This window comes from Styela clava, chromosome 1, assembly GCF_964204865.1.
Source record: "Styela clava chromosome 1, kaStyClav1.hap1.2, whole genome shotgun sequence".
Classification (NCBI taxonomy): Eukaryota; Metazoa; Chordata; class Ascidiacea; order Stolidobranchia; family Styelidae; genus Styela; species Styela clava.
Genome location: NC_135250.1, coordinates 19,405,389 through 19,427,379, shown reverse-complemented (window position 1 = coordinate 19,427,379; position 21,991 = coordinate 19,405,389). Strand labels below are relative to the sequence as shown.

Below are 21,991 nucleotides of genomic sequence, written 5' to 3'. Positions count from 1 at the left end.
TAATCGCACCCCAAATGGAAGCAAACGTCGTTCATTACCTATCTGACGAACTTTTCAAATAAAACTTGACTAATTTATACAATAAGTTACGTTTTAAGTTTAAATTACTATTCAAATGAGGTAAATTTAATATTATAAATTTGGACTATAAAATTATGTTTTATCCCAATTTTGTCCAACTTTATCACAAAAAAACAAGGCCGATGTAAGAATACTGTTTTATTTTCTAAAATTTACTAGAAGTTAAAGACATACGGCAAGTAAAAAGTATGCTGAATATCTCATAGACACTGAAAGGAATTGCGTATCATTGTAGAATGTTACAACAACAATAACAAAAAAATATCAAAATAATTGTTGCTTTAAAAAAAATGGACAATTGCATTTTATTATTCAGAAAGTCATAAACTTTCACGTACAATTGAGGCAAAAGATGGATCATGCAGATGTGAAAATAGGACGTTCATTACAAAAATGAAATGATATTACAAAAAAGTGATACAAACTGAAATGCTGAAAATATCATTATTTAGTATAGTTTGATCATCACAAAGTCCCAAACCTTCAACTGAAGTAAACAAGTAATAAAAGAATGATCGCAAGCTTCTATCGCAGTAAAAATATAGATATACCATGATTATTGTTGCCAAGATGTCGGTAGATACCAAATACTCAAAGTCAAAACTGTTTGGCGAACATCTAGGTGTGAGGGAATTCTAAAAGCAAATTCAGCGATCAAAAACACTTTTAGTGTTATAATTTTACCGACAACTGGGGACATTTCGAGATAATAATTTAACATAAATTTATGAATTTTACTCGACATGCTTCAAGTTAGCAGATTATTACCATAATATTTAATAGCAGACATTAACATTTTTTTAAATCTATTCCCCGTCTCTCATAGCCTTCCGGTGATAGCTAGTTACGGGTTCTATCTGATGTCAGTTTTGTTTATTTTGAGTGATTGCGTTTGGGAACAAATTGTTATAAAAAATGAAAAATCTAATAAAAAGTTTTGACTCTATTTGTTGAATTTGGGCTTCTTAAACTATTAAAAAAGATCTAATATAAATGATTTTACGACTTTGAAAGTTTAACACTTTTAGTTCTTATCAGTTCTTTTATGCAAACCCAATGCCTGTTTTGATTCTTTATAAAAATATTTCAATACAAAAGCACGGAAATATCACATCAAAAATGACATACAATAACACGACATTGGTCATTTTAATATCGATTGTAGTCTTGGACCAGAAACAGGCATGTATACTATATGATAAGTGAAGTGCGCATTTTAGTACGTTTAGTTTGTTGAATCCGAGTTTAACCAAGTATATGCCGACAATGCCGTCACCAGAATAACGTAATAGTAATTTACATAATTTCCTCGTTATGCTGAAGTATTAACAAAAAATTAATGCTCATATATTTGTACACGAAAGTCCAAAGTCACCGAAAAGAATTTTCATATACCATAAAATGCGTTCCCATAAGTCAAAATAATATTTGGATAAAATATCGAGTTTCATGGAACTCGAAAGATTTTTTTTTTTTTTTAATAAATAAAACATTTTTTTTTATAAAAACTTAATTTGAGTTTCATCGAAACACTTGACTATCAAAGTAATTGGAGTTTACATCAGGTTCCCAGAAATGCCTTGAGTATTATGAACCAAACGACACTAAATCTGCTACACTGTATCATCTATAAGAGCAGATATTTAGCAGATAACCGAGAGCGCCAACTCTTATAGAGGATACTGTATACGCGGTTAGATTTTGGATGTTGAATAAAATTAAGAGGTATACGTAATTTAAATGCAGGCCAATTGGCTTGTACAAATATGACTTAAAAATGCGGATTTTTTTTAGTTAAATATATAAGTCATTACTAAGCATTCGTACATCAGTTTCGACTATTTTGAATAACTGAAATGAAATGGCAGGAAAAATAGAAGGCTCTCTAAATATATTTGTTCATACTCATTTCTAAGCTGTAATTTTAAGTCTAACGATTGTAAACATTTGTACAACATCGACATGAGTAAGTCTGGTAAAAAAAATTGTAAACATACTGCAAAAATAATAATTTGTGCAAGAGAGGTATAAAGTTAATCAATCAACTCTAAAAATATATAAAACTGTATAAAACCCAAGATCCGGCTTGGAATACAAATTACAAAGAATATTGGAATAAAAGCATAGCCGCTGGAATAAATATGCTTCTTTATGCGATGCTGTGTAAGCTTCTAATTCTACATCATTCTGAAATTGAAATTTTGTAATTTCTTAGAGGTAAAAGGCTGGGCTAAGATTTGTAATTGTCGCTGGTATTTAAAAATATTGCTTTTAAACTCCTTAGACACGAGAAGGTTTAATCTAATTTCAGCTGCCGACTTTGGGTTAAAGATGACTCCGACTTCGGCTCTCTATCTCAAAAAAATACAGACCATGAAATCTGTAGTGTTTATTGGAATAGTCTCAGTTTTAAAAGTCGGAAATTGAGAATCCGACTCCACCGGATATTAGAAATTTTGACTCCGGTTTCGACTCTCAAGAGCGTGATACAATCCGGATACCCGACTCAAAATTTGAGTCCATACTCCCGTGTAAGAATTATGTAAGTTTGCTTGATTCACTTTTTTTGCACAACATGCTTGTTAGCCGTTTCGTTAACGATTGAGTGCATGGTATATGGATAATGTACGGTATCCTAGGTCCTAGATTTTGGATAAAATAGCACCAATATTTATATCGAAAAACAGTAATTACTAGAAAGTGATCAAAAATTATGAAAATATATTAAAAGTACAAAAATACCACTTTTAAAATGGAACATAATATATGATAAAAGAACTTGAGGTCAACAACTCGGCACATTTTTATATGTGGATAACTACAGATATATAAGTAAATCATTGTATAGAAATTGGAATATAGGCGTTTTCATACAAATATGCCGCAATTTCATTTTACAAAATACATTTCGATTTCAATATCTAGCATGACGGACTAGTTGTTATGGTTTGTTTTGTATGAGTATTTTGCTCACCATCCTACTTAAAATTCAATATGACTGATTCACTTTTGTGTCCCTAACTGGGGAAAAGTTATTGCCCATACAATCAGGACTGGATTCGCCCGTGGCCTTGCGTTTAACAGACTTATGGGTTAGATATCTCGAGTTCAGAACCGTATCCATTCTATTATACGACCAAAACCCACCACTTTTAAGTGTAAAATAATTTTGGTAGACAGTACCAAAATGGAATTTGTCAGACTTCTTGCAAAAGCCCTGTTTGCAGAGCGAGCATAAACCACTTTAAAAATTCTATACCTGTTTTCTTAAAGATCTAACACAGGGGTGTGCGAGATTTTTTGTTGGAGGGCCATATACCCAACAGGGTTGTGGCGCGCGGGCAGCCTGTAGCACATCCATGATTTATCTAAGGCATATCAAAATCTAACCTTATAGTTTATTACAGTTCTGTTAGGGTTTCTGCTTTCGTTGATGCAAAATTTGACTCAATATTGCCAGCTTTCCACTGTACATCTTTAGACTTTTCAGTTAAGAATTAAACTGAATAAAGGTGAAACCTTACGGACAGGAAAGTTACATTTTGACAAGTTATACAAAATATATAATACAATCATGAAAAATCATTTTCTTTTCTGGTTGAGGTATATCGTTCATTGGACACATTATCAATACGTTACGATTTTAAATAATTTAGAAAAAAATAAAAAAGGTTGTGCCATAGCGAGGTATTGTTGTCCGGCAATTGCCACGTGCTCAAAATCCGTTGAAGGGCGGGATGTGAAGTTATGGACAGGTACGAATTTCTCCACTCCTTGCCATCTGTTTTACAAAGAAAAACATGTAAATAAATACTTTATTTTGTGAAAGCCACAGTAATCTCTATTTAGGGAATATTTTCGGACATTATCCATGAAACAGAATTACCAATTTATGCATGAAAAAGTCGAACATGAACTGCTAAAGCCTGATAAAATACAATTATAAATTGGAAGGTTACACTTTAATCAGAAAAACATGATAGCTAGACTAGGACATATTAATATGCACGAGTGCTTTCTCTATATGTGATAGTCGCACAGATAATCAAAATATTGCTTTTCAGTTGATAATTCATGATTTTACTGATATTCCGCAATTATTCCACTGATATTACAACAAAAATTTTATATGTTTTTGATTTGGAAACTATAAATAAAAAGAATGAAATCTAAAATAATTAATAAATTTGACGGTAAGGTTACTGCTATTTCAACCTCAAAATTACTGATATTTCATTGTTATAAATAGGATTTGAGCTCAAGTGGAAAATTTAAAAAATACTGTAACGTCCTCCAGAGTTTTTCGGGTGTGACTTAGGTTATCAAATGGAATTTAATTTTTTATTTAAATAGGAAGCAATTACTTACTTATAAATAACGTTTGATACTGGTTTATTATCCAAAGTTGCAATACTTGATACGATGAGGTAGGAGTTATCACCAACAGTAAAAAATTCCCAATCACGAGCTCTGTAATAATTAATTAATCAATTAATTGCAAATAATTTCGTTATTATTATTCCTGACACTAAAAAAATTCACATATTCACATATATTTAGTCATGCAATTTTAATTGAGAAATGTATATATGTCATAGCATATATGTCACAGTACAACAGAGTGAAGGCCCCAGGTTTTGAGAATTTTAAAGTCAATTATTCGTATTACAAAGGTGTACGGAGTCAAATTTAGAACTCATCGGTGGGTGAGTGAATCATCGAAGTCGTCGTTTCTATGACCAGTGGTTATAGGATAATCTCGTCTGTGTTGTATTATTAGGCTTTTCGGATACCCGTGATTGTTCCTTTTGAATATTTTTCTTAAATATACATTTACCCAAAAGTTATTACGTCTTGAATCTTTTCAAATCGTTGCAAATATATGTTGAGTTCATATATCGGAGAACTTATTCTGTAATTTCGTTCGCCGCTCACTCTTGTATCGAGGTCAAAGGTATTCGCTACAGCGAGATAGAATCTACCATCAATTTCAAAGAATTCCCAGTCGGAGGCTCCCATAGTCTAAAAAGATATACAAACTATGAAAATTATGAGGGGTTATTATACCTATCCAAGGGAAGAGGAAAACCCATAAGACGGTTTAGACATGTGACGATCCCGCCTAGATTGCGTATGGTATAGTTACAAGGTAATTGTTCCATATGTAATAAATTTGGGGGGTAACAAAGTCGTAACCGATCAGCAGTTTAATATAGATAGAAGAAGTCGATTACTTAATATTTTTTTACAGTTTTATCTGAGTTTTATCAGGACCAATATTTCTTCCAAATTTTGCTGTTTTTAATTAGGTGTCTGTATTGAGTGGAATTCTTTTAACATTTGTCAGGAATCTTGTAGACACTGCGATAGCCACATTTGTAATCTCCCTTTGTGTCTATAAATTCCAGCATTGCTATTTTGCTTCAAACAATGAATCAACGTTTAAGAAAATAACAACTAACTCACCTCAATATCCTGAAAAAATTGAAACTTTCCTCTTTGCCAGAAGAAAATACTTGAATTAATGTTCGAAGTTTGTCCATTAAAAGCATTTGCAACCACAATAAAATTGAAGGTTTGCGAGAGTTCGATCCTAAAAAATTCAATATCAACTGCTCCAACTGAAGGTATATTTTGATAAGGTAAAAACATTCGTCCATCGGGATTCCAAATGAATATTTCTGATAAGTTGTAAATATTGTTGGCATCTAAATGTAAGGAAAATATTGTATTAACAGAGCAACACATAAATATAGGAACACAAAGTACCTAGGAGAGTTCCTTAATTCGCAAAACATTTGGTGAAAAACGATAACAATCAGAGAAACTTTCCAATAAATCGTGAGTGCAACTGAAAAAATTTGTCCGTCCAACAACACAAATAACAAAAACTATTCCGTGGTCCAATTATTGTCTAAGATGATTCTGCTCGTAATAGGTACAGAGAGAAGTGAGTATCCGCTAAAGGGATACATTAAAATCTATATGAACTGGTAATATATTTTTCGAGACAAGATTTTAGTCATAGCTCACTTACGATCAGAAAACATTATAGTTATCTTCAAATCAATTTCTCACTTTTTGACAAAATTTACTTAAAATTTAATTCATTTTTTCTAACTGCACGATAAAATTTATTTTTGTTTGGAATGTCCGTCAATACGCGGATAATAACCAATTTTTCGAATTCTTTTATTGTCCTATCGACACGACGCCGCGAACTTTTAAGGTGAGAGTGTAACTTCGCTCAGAGATGTCAGAGTTCAAAGAGTTAATTCGTCGTTCCATAATGTATAAAGATACAATTTTCAACGTGCAATTTTTTGTAAAATAAGAGTAATTTTCAGATATATGGACACTAAGACCAAAAGCCATATATTTAGGTACTAGTTACAAAGAAAACCGATTTTTCACAACACAGCAAAAATAATCCAACGAAACGATCAATATATACATTTGTGGCTTGTGCATATGTAATACTGCAGACCTGCCTAATAGTAATCGATAATGGTTGATGGTTTTCAAACTTGGTTCTCGTTATTATAAAAACATAGAAAGAAAACACTTTATATAGTAACTGAATAGAATCGATATTTACCTACCATCTTCATGATTGGCAACGGCAATGTAATGCTGTCCATCGATTTCGAAAGTTTCCCATCGCCTCGCGGAATAGGTTAAAATTAACTGGTGCCGAACAAATTTTCTTTTTTTCTGTTTCCATCGAAATATTATGCTTTTCACATTATTTTTTCCTCGATATCCGCTGTTTGCCAATGCTAAAAAATGCTGAAATTAGATGGATCTTTAATTTTGAAAACTGAAAATGTATGAATTATTTCTGAAAATTATCAATACACGATGAAAACACGGAAGAATTCGTTGCGGCTATAAACAGCAGAATTCTTCCCCAAATACTACTGTACTGTTGTACTGTATGATCATGTAATGATGCCTCTTTAAAACTTTATTTCATGCATTGAAAATACACACACAAATGTCTGAATTAGTATTCCGCGAGCGTTGCGCTATAAGGGTTGTCGACTATATTTCTTATTTCTATATTGTTTAAAATATCATCTTATTTTTATAATAATTTTATTAGGACACATAATAGAACACTTTTCTAATTACATAAAATGGCATTCATAATAAAAAATTAACATAAGTCAGAAATTGGAGACAGCGAGATTTTAAAAAGTGTGCACTCTAGACATTGGGGCCAAGAAACTTTCCATCCATGCCTTTTGATTTTTGGCTTTTGACCCAGTTTTGACTGACAAAGTATAGACAGAGAATATGCTCTTCCCTCTTTTCATTATTTATCAATATGGACAGAAACGGTATACAGTTATGAAACATTACTATTATGAATAATTGAAATTCATACAAACCAATCACCATACCTCATCTCCTATTGAAAAATATTTCCAATGTTGAGCATTTTTCGTTGAAACTTTTTGAAATATGACATATTTCACACCATCCCATTTGTATATAGCAGATTTGCTGTCTTTCTCTCCACCTCTATTTGCAGTTGCCAGAAAATGCCCTTCGTCAGGAATATCGAAAGCTTCGATATCAATACTACTGTTTGTTGGAATATCTTCATAATCGACTAAATAATCCATTCTCAGAGGACCTGTAATTAAGATTGTTACATCTCACTATGGAATTAAAATCTCGCAAAAGAAGAATATAAAGTCACTATCAAAAATGCTATAATAAAATCGTGTTTGATTGATGTCAAAAATATGAAAGAAAGTCGTTAGCGAAGTTGTTTTTGTTCATTTGGCAAACTTTAGTGCGTAATTTGATGATGACGTAGTCAGGTGGAACATAAGCAAAATTTGTTGGCCGCGCCCACTAGAAATTACTAGAAGTTGCGGTACTAAACTACAAAATATACATTTGAAGCTGATAGAAATTTCTCACTTGACTTTATGTCTGCAAAATCTTCACCGTCGCAAACTTTCAAAGTCGAATCTGAGGTATATAATAGTCTTCCTTTGTGACGTCTTGAACACGTGATGTAGGGTTGTTCTTCTTGAAAAATAACTGGAACCACATGGCTGCCTAGGAAAAATTTATTTAAAAATTTGATCCTAAAAATTTATTTAAAGGAAAGTTATCCAGGAGTTCAAAACTCACCAGATCGAAGATCAGCCTTTAGATTTTGCTGCACAGTCGCAAGAGATGGATTTGGTGAAGGACATATTAGATTTGTTGCATCTGCTCCAGGCAAAAATATAATCTGACGTAACGTACCCTGCAACAGTATAAAGATATCATGAATAATATGAATAAAATAACTCGGAAAATTAATACAAAAGTGCATTTTTTACCCAGATATTCAGCAAATTTGGTTTAGTTGTCGAATTGTCGTTGTAGAACCTTCTAATTTTTAGACAAACATGATTCATATATTTAACATAAAAGCCATGCTAAAATTGGTGGACGCAAAACTCAAATGAATATCGTTATGGTCAGAAAAGCAGTGTGAAGCAGAGAATTTCACACACACATACAGACCCCGCCACGCCTCTTTCCATCGGTACTTTGACAGGAAACAATTATTTTGCTTTCCTGATACTTCATCGATAAAACGTTGTAAAACAATAAAAACACATTACCGTGAACCTATTCCTTTTCTGTCGTCTACTTCCAATGTAAAATCTAGTTTTCCTGATATTCAAATCTGTAGCTATGGGCTGGTCAATTATTCTGTAAATACAAATTTTAATATTTAGATATACTTCCTTCCATAAACCATGTCACGCAGAAAGCGTTCCATGAATACATTCATTATTAAAACTTTGAAATTACAATTTTTCTGAATACACATTGCGTAATGGTACTAACTAACTAACTAGGAAATAAGTTCAATGCGAAAATATTGAACTTGCATTTCCCACTTGGTGGCAGCGGAGTGCCTGTAGTGCCATTCATAAAATACTCCATAAGAGAATATTATAATAACAATAGTGCAAGACGAAATTTTATTAAATTCATCACTTCACAGCTGTTTTCCTGGCCGCCAATCGGAATCAGTGGGGCGTAATGCATCCCCATAAATGTATAATTTCAGTTTTTCTTGTCTCTTTTACTTTTGAGTGAGTGCGAGTGACATTGTTTCGGGAAAATTTTCATAAAAAAATATATATATATATATTCCAAATTTTCTTGTATTTTTCAGTTTTACAAATATATAAAACTAATTATACGGCAATAAAATTCGCGAAGATTTTACTAATTGTAATATGGAATCATTGTAGAGACAAGTTTGAAAAATGGAGATATATTTATGGAATTATAACTGGAATATTTTCCACGGTGAATATTATATACTATTGTTGTATGTTGTTAAAATTACTAAAACTCCTGGGTAGTCGCTGTCTGCTTACTTAAAGACTTAAAACTAGCAACCTGAGTGAACTCTCGATGACTTCTATAACTGAAAGTGTATAGTAAATTTGAGTTTAAATTTTGAGTAACTTGTTTATGAAAACCAGAACCGAATTTGCCGTGAATAGAATTGCTAAAATAGCTTATAAATACTTTGAAAAGATTTATAACTTTGAAATACTGTTTACATTTCCGGATTTTACGAATTTGTGTTCAGTCAGACTCGTATTAACCTCATGTTTGTAACGTCAGATTTAATAAATCTTTCACATTTTTTTTTCCATAAAAGTTATCATCGGATCAATTATAATTTATAGATGAATCGCTAACTTATATTTATTTCACGATTGGCCAAATATAAAATATTTATTGCAAAAATAACGAAGATATAAGTTTCTACGACGGTGGTCTTTTTTGGTTAAATTCAGTACAAAGAAAAAAATCGACTAATCCAAAAATCTCCAATAATCCTTCTGGACGGGCACTTATGGATATAACCAATATATTCTGACCATTTTCAAAAACAAATACTAATTCTTATAGACCATCTGTCAGCATTTTGGTTCAATTGTCGGACATGAACTACATGTTACATTTTAATACCATGATCCAATTGGTAAATAATCTCTGATCAAGGCAAGGACGTATTAATTGTTCTGTTTTGTAAATGAAAAAATATTGAAAATAAATAGGCGATTTCGAAGAAATTTCGAAGGTAGTATTGAGCACATAAAATGCAAAATTGCGGCTGTCGAACTGCGAATGGCGTTAAGAAAATGTTCTGTTTCCATCACGAATAAAGTTTATTTAACTGTTAAAATTGATATAATACTTTATATTGTAATTAAAAAATACAAAGTTCAACCATTTTTTAATTCGTATGATGGGACCCTCATAAAATCTGGAACTTTTTTGAGGCTTTTTATGGGGTAATTTTCAATTTAAACATGGGTGCAGACAAGCAACCACTTTTTTCGAAAGGACCGGATTTTTTTTGGCGCGAAAGTGATTATGACATGCTACACTTGGGTAAAAAGAGCCACATTGGACTTGAACCCGAGATTTCCAACCTTACAATGCCAATATAATAAAATCATATCCCACGAGGGATATTTACATTTCTTTATTTTGAATATCCACGTTTCATCCACGTATTTTCAATGTTACTTCCGCCTCGCTATCTGTTATTTGTTGCTTATTGTTAGCGAGTGGGGTGGGACTTGACAAATAAGAGGGCGTGGTTTAAAAAGTTTGAGAACCACTTGCCTAACCAATGGGTCATAGCATTCACAGACATTCGCCCGAACAAGTCTGTAGATAGAATTTTTTTCAGACAGGAATTACTTGTATACGTGAGAAACTTGGTCGTAATCTTGCCTGTATAGACGAGTCTATTCAGTTTAATATACTCGAGTTAGTGACGCAGTTATGGTCATATATCCCAGTTGTCTTGCTTGGGTGGTATATACAATGAATTCGAAACCCCCGCGATAAGTAACATATCAAACCGAGAGCTGAAAGTTGTCACAATTGGCAGTGGATCAATGTTCATTATAAAAACAAGAGGCTTGGCACGTGACTTTAGGATTGAAATTGAAATTAGAAATAAGGTGCGTGGCAAGGTTTATTGTTTGACCAAAATGAACATTCATTTATGAGAGTGAGACTCATTCTTGAAAAAGCATCGACATTGACGAAGGTGTATAAACCCCAGCGTAAATCGAACAAGATTTTCATTTTCAATTCTGTTGAAAAAAGGGCTTTTTTGTTTGATAAACTAGTTTTGTGAAAATTCTAGGCAAAAATGAATGATTGGCAAAAAATAAACTTATATTATATTTATGAATGTGAATAAAATCGGATTTGTGTTATATTTATGTAAGTCGATTGGTATTATATAAAAAAATGTCATAAAAAAATAAACCAAACGCATGACTTTATTTTTGTTTCATTGTGAAAAAACGTAAATTCTTTACGATCATGTTAGAACGCTATGATATGATCAGTAATGACGAGCATTCCTCTATAGAATGTTTATAATTTCTTGTAAGATCATCTAATTATGACATAAGGTATTTTAAAAGACGTGAAAGTTCGTGAGTCGGTCAAAATGCGCTTTTTGTGTAAAAATAATCTTTGCGCAATCGCATTTTGTTCTTTTTCAAATTCAGCTTATACATAGAGCCTTGCTCTGAGTAACGTGATAAAAACACTTCACGTTTCGTATTTTTATTTTGTGATTACAATCTAAATTATCCTCAAATCTTTCTTGACGATACGTGAATGATGTGTATGATTTAGTATTTTTGATCACCGCTCGTTCTTTCCTATCCAATCCCCCCACTCAGTTGCAAGCCCTAATCAAACCAAATTATTCTTATTTAGCGCGTCGAATTTTTCAAGTTGTCTTAAACACATAATGATAACGCATAAAAATTATATATGAACATATGCGCGGTTGACTTTAACACAGTTTGCATAATACTAAGTTATTCAAAAATGAAATCGAATATAAATTATAGTTTATCCTTGTTGTGCGATTTGTAGAATGCTGTTGGTAACCCGTTGAAAATTATAATCTTCTTTCAAAATCTTTGCAAACTGAAAGCCTCAAACGCGATCAAATCTCGGCGACTTTGAAACCGGATTTTGTGGATATTTTATTGATATCTGGTGAAGCGATGCATTCCTTGAATATTACAATTCTGGACATATTCTAGTGATTTATGTCACACAAGTATCAATCGATATGTTATAGATTTCTCGCAGCTCTTTTATCGCCACTCTTTCCCCTCGGCCCTCATAGTCATTACTTTGAGAAACTTGTACAATAATACCAGGTATCATCAAAATGAAGAATAGCTATGTTCGATTATTCACAACACTCGTACAAAGGTCTTAAGGAAGCAGGTGGTACCTACTTTTTGTGAGGCGTAACGTTGGATAAGGTAGCATAGAGTTTCATTAAACGTCATTTCCTACGAAAATAAAGGTTGCGTGACTATTATTGTGATAACAAATCCGCAGGTGTCATAATATCATGTGGGAAGGATGTAATAAACTTAAATAAACAAAAAGCGTCATCACAAGAAACGTATAACGTGTTAGACGATATCAGCAATACGTTAGCGAACGTTACTCAAAAAGCTTGGGTAATTCGAACCATATTGTCGGTCTGGATTTGGGTATACGTTGACTTGTAAGGTCAATCTCAAGTTTAAAAAAAAACGTGCAACCAACTCGCTTAGATTAGAATGAAAGGTCTGGGCTTATCACAAATCGGAGAATTTTGACACTTCAGGAACATACTGGCTGCGAGGTTTTGAATATTTATTATCGTTGGGTGGAATTCGGTCTTGTGTATTTTCGAGTTTGGGTCGAAACAGCTTAATTTTATCTTGTCGCAACACATTAAATAAGGGCGTATCACGGTCAAATAATATAGTGAAGAAGTGAATTCAATTTTCAACTTTCAATTGAATTTTTGAATCTGGTTTAGTCTGAAAAGTGGAAGTCCGTCCAGACTCTGGTCTAGTTCAAAAACTCGTTAAATTGACCCTTACTGCATTACGTGAAATTTGAGAGTATTATTGTCTTTCATTTTATGGGAATCGGTAACAGACTACCTATGACATGTCATGTTCTGTGTAGACATGTAAAAATCTCATAGCAATAAAAGTAAAATTACTGATATTCCATTGTTAAAACAATGCTTGTAGTTGAAGACCACACGCACCTTTTATTCTAATTTTTGTTTTCCAATTATGTTTTGATTCATAAAAATCCAGGATTTCCTGTCTGAAACAGGACAAAATTGAACTTTTAGTTTCGTCTCGAATTTTTATTTGTTTATTTTTTTGTTTTCATTCAATTTCAAATTTTTGTTCAATTTGGAAAGTTTTCAAATATTTTTAGTGGTAAAATGATCTCATATTTTGGTTTATGTTAAAACAGTTTAAATGTTACATTTTAGTCACTATCAAAATAAAATCAAAACTTTGGACTCCAATATCTTTGTTTTGATACGGAATAGCATCTCTTTTCCTAATCATAATTGTAACCGGCCAAGGATAAATCGAAGAAAAAATAAGCATAGCATAAAACTCGAAGCATACCGAAGTTTTTATTTCGGGCCATGGATAACCCAGGCGCATTGTAAGCACTTCATCCACGGTTCATGCTTGTATGTACAAGAACTAAATCTTCAAATATTTTACAAAATGTCTATTTTTTTTTATTTTACTGTCAAACAAAAGACATTTATTTAGAAAGCTGTAGGTCCGCTGCATGTTTTGTTTCGCTCAATTTATAGCATTCGGAAACACCCATTGTTTAATTTCATCTAGCGGAAGATCTTTTTAGTATACCAAGAGCCACATGAAGGATATAAAGATCACATGAGAATTTCACGGTGAAATGAAATGAATGAAAAGTTCAAAATCGAAAGAAAAATAAAATTCGTGAAAAATTGTTCATTTTTTGTTCAAGATAACAACGACATCGCCAAAAATATCGTCATGAACTTTTTTCGGTAAAAAATAGTCTAGCGTTTCTCAGAAACAATTCCATCAGACTGTCCATTCAAACTACTTCTACAAATATGATTTCGAATGCGGAAAACTCAATCAAGCAATGTTGAAAATGTTTTTGCTCCTCAGCTGAGTCCTAAACTTCTTGATATGAAGTGTTTTACAAATGAGCTCAGGATCTTTCAAAGGTGACGGGATGAGAGTTCTGCAATTTCTAATTGCTAAGTTAGACTGTAATGTATAGCGGATCCGGCTGGAGGCGTGATGATTCTTACTGGCTACGCCCCTGGTATATGTTATAAATTGGGGTTCATTTGGACCAACTACGTACCATTCTTGAGGGGTAGATCCTTATGCATATATTTCAAGTTTGTTACAATTGCTGAGATTTACCACTGACCTCAGCAGACCTTTAATCCGATATAACATATAACTAACCCGAAATGACAATACAGTTAATCCAACGTACTAACTTACAATTCTTACCTTGTATATTCCTCACAATCAAGTGTAAACTTGATTTCTCTCTCTGTGACAGAAATAACGAGGTTATGCCATTCTCCGTCTGTGAGTTGGATGTTTTTAAATTGTACTGTTTGAACACTATGATCAATATCTTGTACAAATTCCAGCAAAAGTGAATTGTTTCGCAACCGTACTGCAAAGAGGATCGTGCTGCGGTCCTAAAATATTTTTTTAGAAATTTATTCTAAAAAGGTTTGCTTACTAAGCATACACCATTCATAAATCATCATAATCTGAACCAATGTGTATGGATCTAAAGTTGATACTGTGATAAAACTACACTTAACCGATTTATTCGGGCGCCCCAGAAGTGGATGTATCAATATGGAGGATTATATGGATAATTTTGTTCGCCTACTTCACATCAAGTTGTATAAAGGGATTAAAACCTATATTCTCAGTTCAACCAGAAAGCTTAAGGAAAATCGGAATAAAATTATGGCCTACTCCCTGGTACATATATCACGGGAGTACCTTATTTGTAGTAAAAATTTAATGAATAAATGAAATCATTCAAAACCTTTTGGTAATACTTTTATTCTGAAATGATAAAACATTGACTACACAAGTATTCAAGATTGGAAAATGTAAAATATTCTAAAACAAAAACCAATGATTTGAATACGCAATTTTGAAACAAATCTCAATTCCACCCAAAAATATCAAATTTTATGAAATAACAGTTATTTTAATAATAATTAAATTAAATAATATTATAGAATTGTTACAAACAGCGTGAACATCCTTCATATTCAATTTTTAAGACATCCCTATATTCTAACAATATAAATTTAGTCCTACCGGGGCAAGCAGGGTGAGCATGTATTCGTATGTATTCCTAGGTACTGGATGTCGGTAGTTAATCTGAATTGAAAATTCTGTAGGCAACGATGGACACCTTTTGAATACTTTTTCACTGTTGACACCGAACGTCACAGAATCTGAGTTGAATCTGAAGAGATATGACATTAGTTCAAACGATCGTAGCAGAAAATTTGAAAACAATGAGATATAAATAAAGAATAAGAGAAATCTTTGTATCAAAAATTAAGCAAATGATTTTTGTATTCAAAAAGATTGTAATTCTGGAAACATTGTTCGCAATTCATTCTATAGTCATTGATAATGAAAGATCTATTGTATGGAAAAAAACACGATTATTCCATAACATGGTGTAAAGGGTGTGTATTTGATTAGGCAAATGTATTGCGTGCAATTTAATTTTGTTCCGATGCTCACAGATATTTTTTTGTCGTTGCAGATAATCGGAACGAATTCATTTCGTAGAATTTGACTAATTTTTTTTTTTACAATTTTTCATATATAAGCATAATTTTCGAATCGTATCTAGTTCAATTTTTTATCAAATTATTTTACATCCTCGGATGAATGGACATTAGTATACTTTTTATTGTTTTACCTGTAACCTTTCACACCGTCTGCTTTCACGACTTCAACACCGATGGGCAAAGATGATTTTTCAGTCAACGCCTCTCCGAGAATATCGACAGGTTTTGCGTCTGAATAACAATAACAATAAAAAAATTTTACTTGATTTTGGATAAAATCAAAGGTATTAGGATTAAAAGTTGCTCATATTAGATATTCCTATTTAAAACGATAATAAATTACAGACTTGTGACACTAATTGCTACAATAATAAATATATGGCAGGAACCTTTGAAGATAATAAAATTTCGCGTGTTATATACCATTCAGTTGTTTTGAGCATTCACACATCATTTAAAAGTTAGAAAAAAGACGAATTCAAATACATCATCTGGGTATATTGTGTCTTTGCAGACGATTTGATCCCTATATCATACGCATAGCTAATTGAATATAATGAGGCGGAAAGATATTTGAGTTTGCTATTATTTGCAATATAATCCTTAAAAGTTAGATCTACTAATTCCTCAAACATTCATAAACGGTCTTTTTGATATTGTAAATTAGCAAGGAAAATTATTCACTCGTTGAGAAATATGAGACACGTAACTGAGAAATATCAAAATATTCTTTTTCACTGAACTTTGTAGATAATATCAATTGCGAACAATGCGTGTAAAATGTGTGATATCGAATACCGCAATTTGACAGCTTTTTCCGATACAACTCTCGTTTCAAAAATGAAGTCAACGAAAACCCTTCAGAAAATGTCCACTACTTATATGTGAACAAGTGTGTTCCTTATAATATTCTATTTGGAAATACAGGCCAAGTTCGTCAGCGCCCTCAGTCTCAAAAGGAGAGTATACTGCAAATAGTTTGATATGTGTGAGAAGAGTAACGTTAACACCAAATGTGTAAAACGCAGGTGGCCAGCTGTACAGTTCAAATTTCTTACAACTCTTGAATGGATTTTTTCACCCTCCCGTGGATGTTTTTTATTCACGAATTTTAGTCTTTCATAATCAAACTAAAAGTTATATTATGTCAAAATCTGCGGGAAAATTGATATAAAATGCCTGTCTATCATCTCATGGCTGCCGGTACACTCCCATTTGTCTACGACTTACCCATCTTCAATGAAAGATTTACAATCAAAGGCGGAAAATTTTGATATTCTTATAGTTGAACTAATGCATTCGCATTTTGAAATAATGTCCAGAACTTATTCTAAAATATTAAAAATTTCTACATTGACGTAGGCTGGTATGCCTATAGGAATTATTGCCGCGTCAGCAATTTACTTTTTGACTGATGTACTGTGTGATTTGCATTGGAATATATTTCAGTCAGGCGAGAGATTGTATTTGTGAGAAGGCGACTGTTTCCGGGTTGACTTCAAGGTTAGTTCACACAAAATTTATTTTTTTATCGCTGATTGAGGCGGTTTAAATCGCTCTTGAACAATAAAAAATGAAAATCAAAGATTGAGCTGGGCATAATTCGGAAACCGTCGTAGTTTACGTCATATGTTGCTTAGCAACGAAAATTATCGTCTACGACGTTGTTATTTTTCGTCAATGTCCAAAAACCTGTCATTGTGGCGTCTTTTTGTCGATTTTTGTCATCAAACGTTCCGAAATTTAACATTTTTGTCGTTAAAATCCACCTTTGATCAGTCGTCTGACGGATATAACGAGCTCAACAAAAACTCGATTTATCTTAGGATTATGCTTGGCCGATACACCATTTTTTGTAAGACATTGCGGGATTTAATTGAAACGACATAGGTAGGTTACTACCGCTTTTATTACATATATCTTTACGCAAATAGTGGGTAAAGTTATGCATATTTACATATCCTGTGCAAGCCCCTTCTAATAACACATACAGATCAAAGGAGTATCGCCGTCGGGTATTTGCACCGACAATAATGATCGTAAATATTAGGAAGTTTCAAAAGCGAACCCCAGTATATCAAACTCTAGATACCGATATTATTTGACGCTCATAATAGTATTTTGTTTGCACTCGGCCACTAAATTAGGTGAAATAAAAACGCAATATACGGTACGGTCTGTACTGAACTGTGCTTTGTTCGAATAAATAGACTTTGAAAAATTATTCTTCAGGAATTGAAAAAAGGCAAGAAAGAAATCTTCAATTTCTGACTGACATTTACAACCAATTCGGCCATTGGATCTACTCAGATTAGCCTAATCACAGGCTAGGATCATTGTCCTCAGTGAATCACTGGATAATATAATTGCAGACGGAGGGAATTATATTTTCGACGCCTGAACTGGGTTCAAATCTGAAAATGTAAAACTCTTGAAGTTCAAATTCAAATACTCAAATCAATTAAATTGTATTAATCGCCTTTAACGGCGTGAAAGCTGTGGCGCCGTACGAATTGCTTGCAATATTGCATGAAGAAAGTTTGCACAATGAGCCGAGAAAAGTTCGAACCTGTACATGGTATAACCCATTCTAATTTAGGAAAAGAGAGTGCTATTGACAGATCAATTCTGAAGTTCCCTAAAGCACTGCGCTGTTATGCAAGCAGCTATTATTTTTAAAAGAGACAGATTCTTTCTAGTTCGCCATTGACTATCTAAATCTATTATAGTCATGAAGTTGCATTTCCAATACCAATTTGAAGATAAAAATTAGCTTTGAAGTATTGCTTGAATTATTGACTTTGCTTTATCGAGTGCAAACAAACACTTTGAATATTCAATAAAAATTTTAAAGTTGTAAGAAATTGTTCAGCATACATGGAATGAAAGAGTTGCGGTGGAGTAGGTATTGCCAACACAATTAGTTTGAGGATCTTAAGTTGCGGCATACTGCTAGCAAATCAGAAACAAGGAAAATTTTCTCAATAGCAGTCCACGTCTATTTGCAGAGTATACTACGTGAAGTTTACCTGCATTTTTAAGTAAATCCATGACCAAAAGTAACGCAAAATTAAACTATAATTACTTTCAAATATAACTTGACACCACTAAAATCATATAGGGAATCAGTCATCCATCAACTGATTAGCAGAATATGATAATTGACTTTTTAGCGAGATCAAAATCTCAAAATTAGTGTGTGGTTTCAACTAGAAGTACAATTTCCCTCAAAATAGAATAATTTTCCATTTGAACAATATGGGATCATCTTTGATTCAATGCTAACTTCCCTAATTAAGTTTCTGGGGATTAACTGGTATGAACAATAATGTTTGGAAACTGTATTCGGGTTACTTTACTTGTTAATTACATCATGGACAAAAATATATAAAATGAACATATAGAAAAACATGATAAATTACCATAGATATTTTTCACAGTATAAGAAAAATTTCTGCCTTATAATAATTGATAAACAATGAATATTTCTGTCAAATTGTCTGTAATGATTGCACATGATAATTATATCAGGAACATAAACTAGAAAATACAAAAATATTGAAACAATGTCTGATAGAATGATCGATAGATAGCGGCTCTCTGACTAATTGATAATAATCGAAGTCGAAACTTCCGATAGAAACGCAGGAAAGAATATGTTGACTCAGTATTATGAAAAGTTCTTTGAAGAAGGATTGTATACGCTAAAGTTTTTGATTTTATCAGATTCAATACCTAGAGTCGGAGCGGATATTTTCCTCAACATAGATTCTGGAGCTTGGGATAGAGTCAAATATATTTTCGATGCGGAACCGGGGTCGCTTTTCAGATGACTCGGGTGCGGGTGTAAATTTCCCGAGCGAGCGCTGGATCGCACCGGTAGATTTGGTTATTATAGTCAAAATGTTGAACATTTCTGGCTGATCGCATATTGACACGACATTAAATCCGATACTAAAGATTATTATACAAAACGTTGTAAACTGTGAGCAGCTTTATCACGTCTTTTTTTTATAGATTTTGGAATATTCAACCCGGTCGATGACACTAAAGGTCAAGGTCTGACCTGGCGCAGCGTGACTCACAACGAACAAAAGTTACGCCGAGAAAATGGAATAATATATTGGTTTACGTTCAGGACAAAACGTTTTTGACTCGAGTTTGCTTTTACTGGCGTAATTTTTCACATAAAAGATCAATCTATGACGAACCGCTTTTCACGTGAAATAAAATTTATTTGCAAAGAGCTTATAAACAAAGCGCGCCTGACATCTGTGTAATACAGGTCGTTTTGGTCTTGGTTACTTTCAGTCCTTTTGTCATATTATTATCATCTGTTTGCAAAAGCCGATACGCATTATTCGAGCTCTCAATTTAGCGTCACATCAAAAGCAAATTTTCCGCACGGCGGGTTATAGCCAAACCGCCAAAAACTAAGGAATTTCTAGCCTGTTAAATTTTCTGGCATGACGCCATCGATCAGTCGCCACGAAGTGAATGGCTAACTTTAAAGTGTTCGACAACATGTTGAGCAGAACATCAATCTAGCAAGACGACAAAAGTGCTAAAAATGAAAGATTCCCATAGCCCCAGCTGAAAAGAATATCTACATACACTAATATCTATATGGCGTCTGCGTAAAGATTACTTCAACTAGTTTAGGTTAAATCGTTTAGGCATTGCATAATATACTTCAAATGCAGGTTACACGCAAGATAACCTGAGTTGAATATGAGTTGTAGATGCTTATCTTTGCCAATTTATGCCGAAGCCTATTCTCCATTCTGACGAGGGCAATTTACAAGCCGTATCATCCTATTATGCGCTTATAACTAAAATAACCTCTCAAGTAGGATGTCAGATTAACATAAACAGAGAATATCTCTACTTGTCGGCATTTGACAAAACGCTAATACGACAAAGTAAACAGAAGCGTGGGCTTTAAAATTCAATTAAGTGAAAGGCGCGCCATTAGCAATGAAGATAAATGATTTTTCAGCTTTATAGCTAAATTTGATACAAGATTAGCAATCCAGCATAAAGTCATAATTTGAAAGTGCCTGCGAATACTGAGGTGTGATTATACAAAACGACCATCAGAAAGTGGAGTATTAACGGGTAACATTTTGGACAAGGAAAAGTATAACTGCAGCTTGTTGGACGTTGACAATTTTTGCAATTTGAAAGTTACGTGAGTTACGTTATTCACTTAGAAGTCTGACATCGTTATGATACGATAACACATTGAATTTGAATCCTCGAGTATAATTAAATAAATTAATGCATTTTTCATTTCTCCGTGTTATAGATTAAGTCATTTTTTCAACACGATCAGGTTTTTATATTTTAAGTTGGAGAAAGCAATTAATATATATTTTATGAGCAAAAGCCATTCAGAAGCATTAAATGGAATACAATTACCTGAACAGATCCGTGGATAAGCTGATGATACCGAGAGAAAAATTGAGAGCATACTAATAAAACATAACATCCCTGCGAAGCGGCGACTGTATCCTTCGAGCCACACTTATCTATTTCTGTTCGTTCTTTTCTACTGTTGTTTGTGTATTAAATCTTTTGACCTTTACCGGTCCCTTTTCTGATCTTTAATCGGCCTCTTCGTACGTAAGGCATGTGTGACGTCGAACAATATAGTTTTCAGTTTATCGAAACATTGATCTTAGACCTCGGTCAATTGGTTCAAAAATTCGTCATCTGAGAGATTTTGATCAATTTAAAAGACTATAAATGATACTGTAATGAAATATACAATCTGTAAAGACAACCTCACGTTAAAGAATAGTATTTTATTTCGAAGAACCACAAAACTGCGTTATTAAAGCAGAAAGTGATTGCAGAAATATATTTGCAGGTAAAATATTGTCCATAGTCAGGTTGGGGCTGAACAAGAGGCTGAATTTTCAATTTCAAAGCATCGTTCGTTGAAATCGCTTCCAAAATCTGGCAACATATATTCTTGGCAATCGGATACCGACTGCCTCTCACATATATTGCTTCGTAGAACTCTAACAATTTAGGCGTTCAACCGCCGGTATTAATCTAGATCAATATGGTTTTTAGACCATATATAAGTTTAAATTTCCGTTTCTGGCCTGCCCCACACAAACCAAATATCAGCTATCGCCTGTCAGTCGGGAATGC

The 21,991-nt window shown here is 33.1% G+C and overlaps 1 protein-coding gene across 1 annotated transcript; it reads right to left on the bottom strand.

Annotated features, from left to right (window-relative positions):
- Window positions 1-288: 288 nt before the first annotated feature.
- Window positions 289-21,543, bottom strand: LOC120348362 (thrombospondin-type laminin G domain and EAR repeat-containing protein-like). The gene is made up of 13 exons (XM_039418481.2): window positions 21,251-21,543; window positions 15,961-16,060; window positions 15,342-15,492; window positions 14,502-14,698; window positions 8,715-8,805; window positions 8,233-8,350; window positions 8,017-8,157; window positions 7,488-7,723; window positions 6,684-6,870; window positions 5,548-5,789; window positions 4,919-5,103; window positions 4,450-4,551; window positions 289-3,862 (listed from the first exon to the last, which is right to left on the bottom strand). Exons 1-13 carry the CDS (start codon window positions 21,318-21,320, stop codon window positions 3,709-3,711), a joined length of 1,974 nt encoding a protein of 657 aa, XP_039274415.2. The 5' UTR covers window positions 21,321-21,543; the 3' UTR covers window positions 289-3,708.
- Between the last annotated feature and the right edge of the window lie 448 nt (window positions 21,544-21,991).

Excerpts from the sequence above, each read along its gene's own strand:
- LOC120348362 (XM_039418481.2), bottom strand. The coding sequence starts at position 21,320 with ATGTTATGTTTTATTAGTATGCTCTCAATTTTTCTCTCGGTATCATCA. Across the intron at positions 14,699-15,341 it reads TGCTCACCCTGCTTGCCCCG|GACCGCAGCACGATCCTCTT; the intron begins GTAGGACTAAAT and ends AAAATATTTTAG. Across the intron at positions 8,158-8,232 it reads AAAGGCTGATCTTCGATCTG|GCAGCCATGTGGTTCCAGTT; the intron begins GTGAGTTTTGAA and ends AATTTTTCCTAG.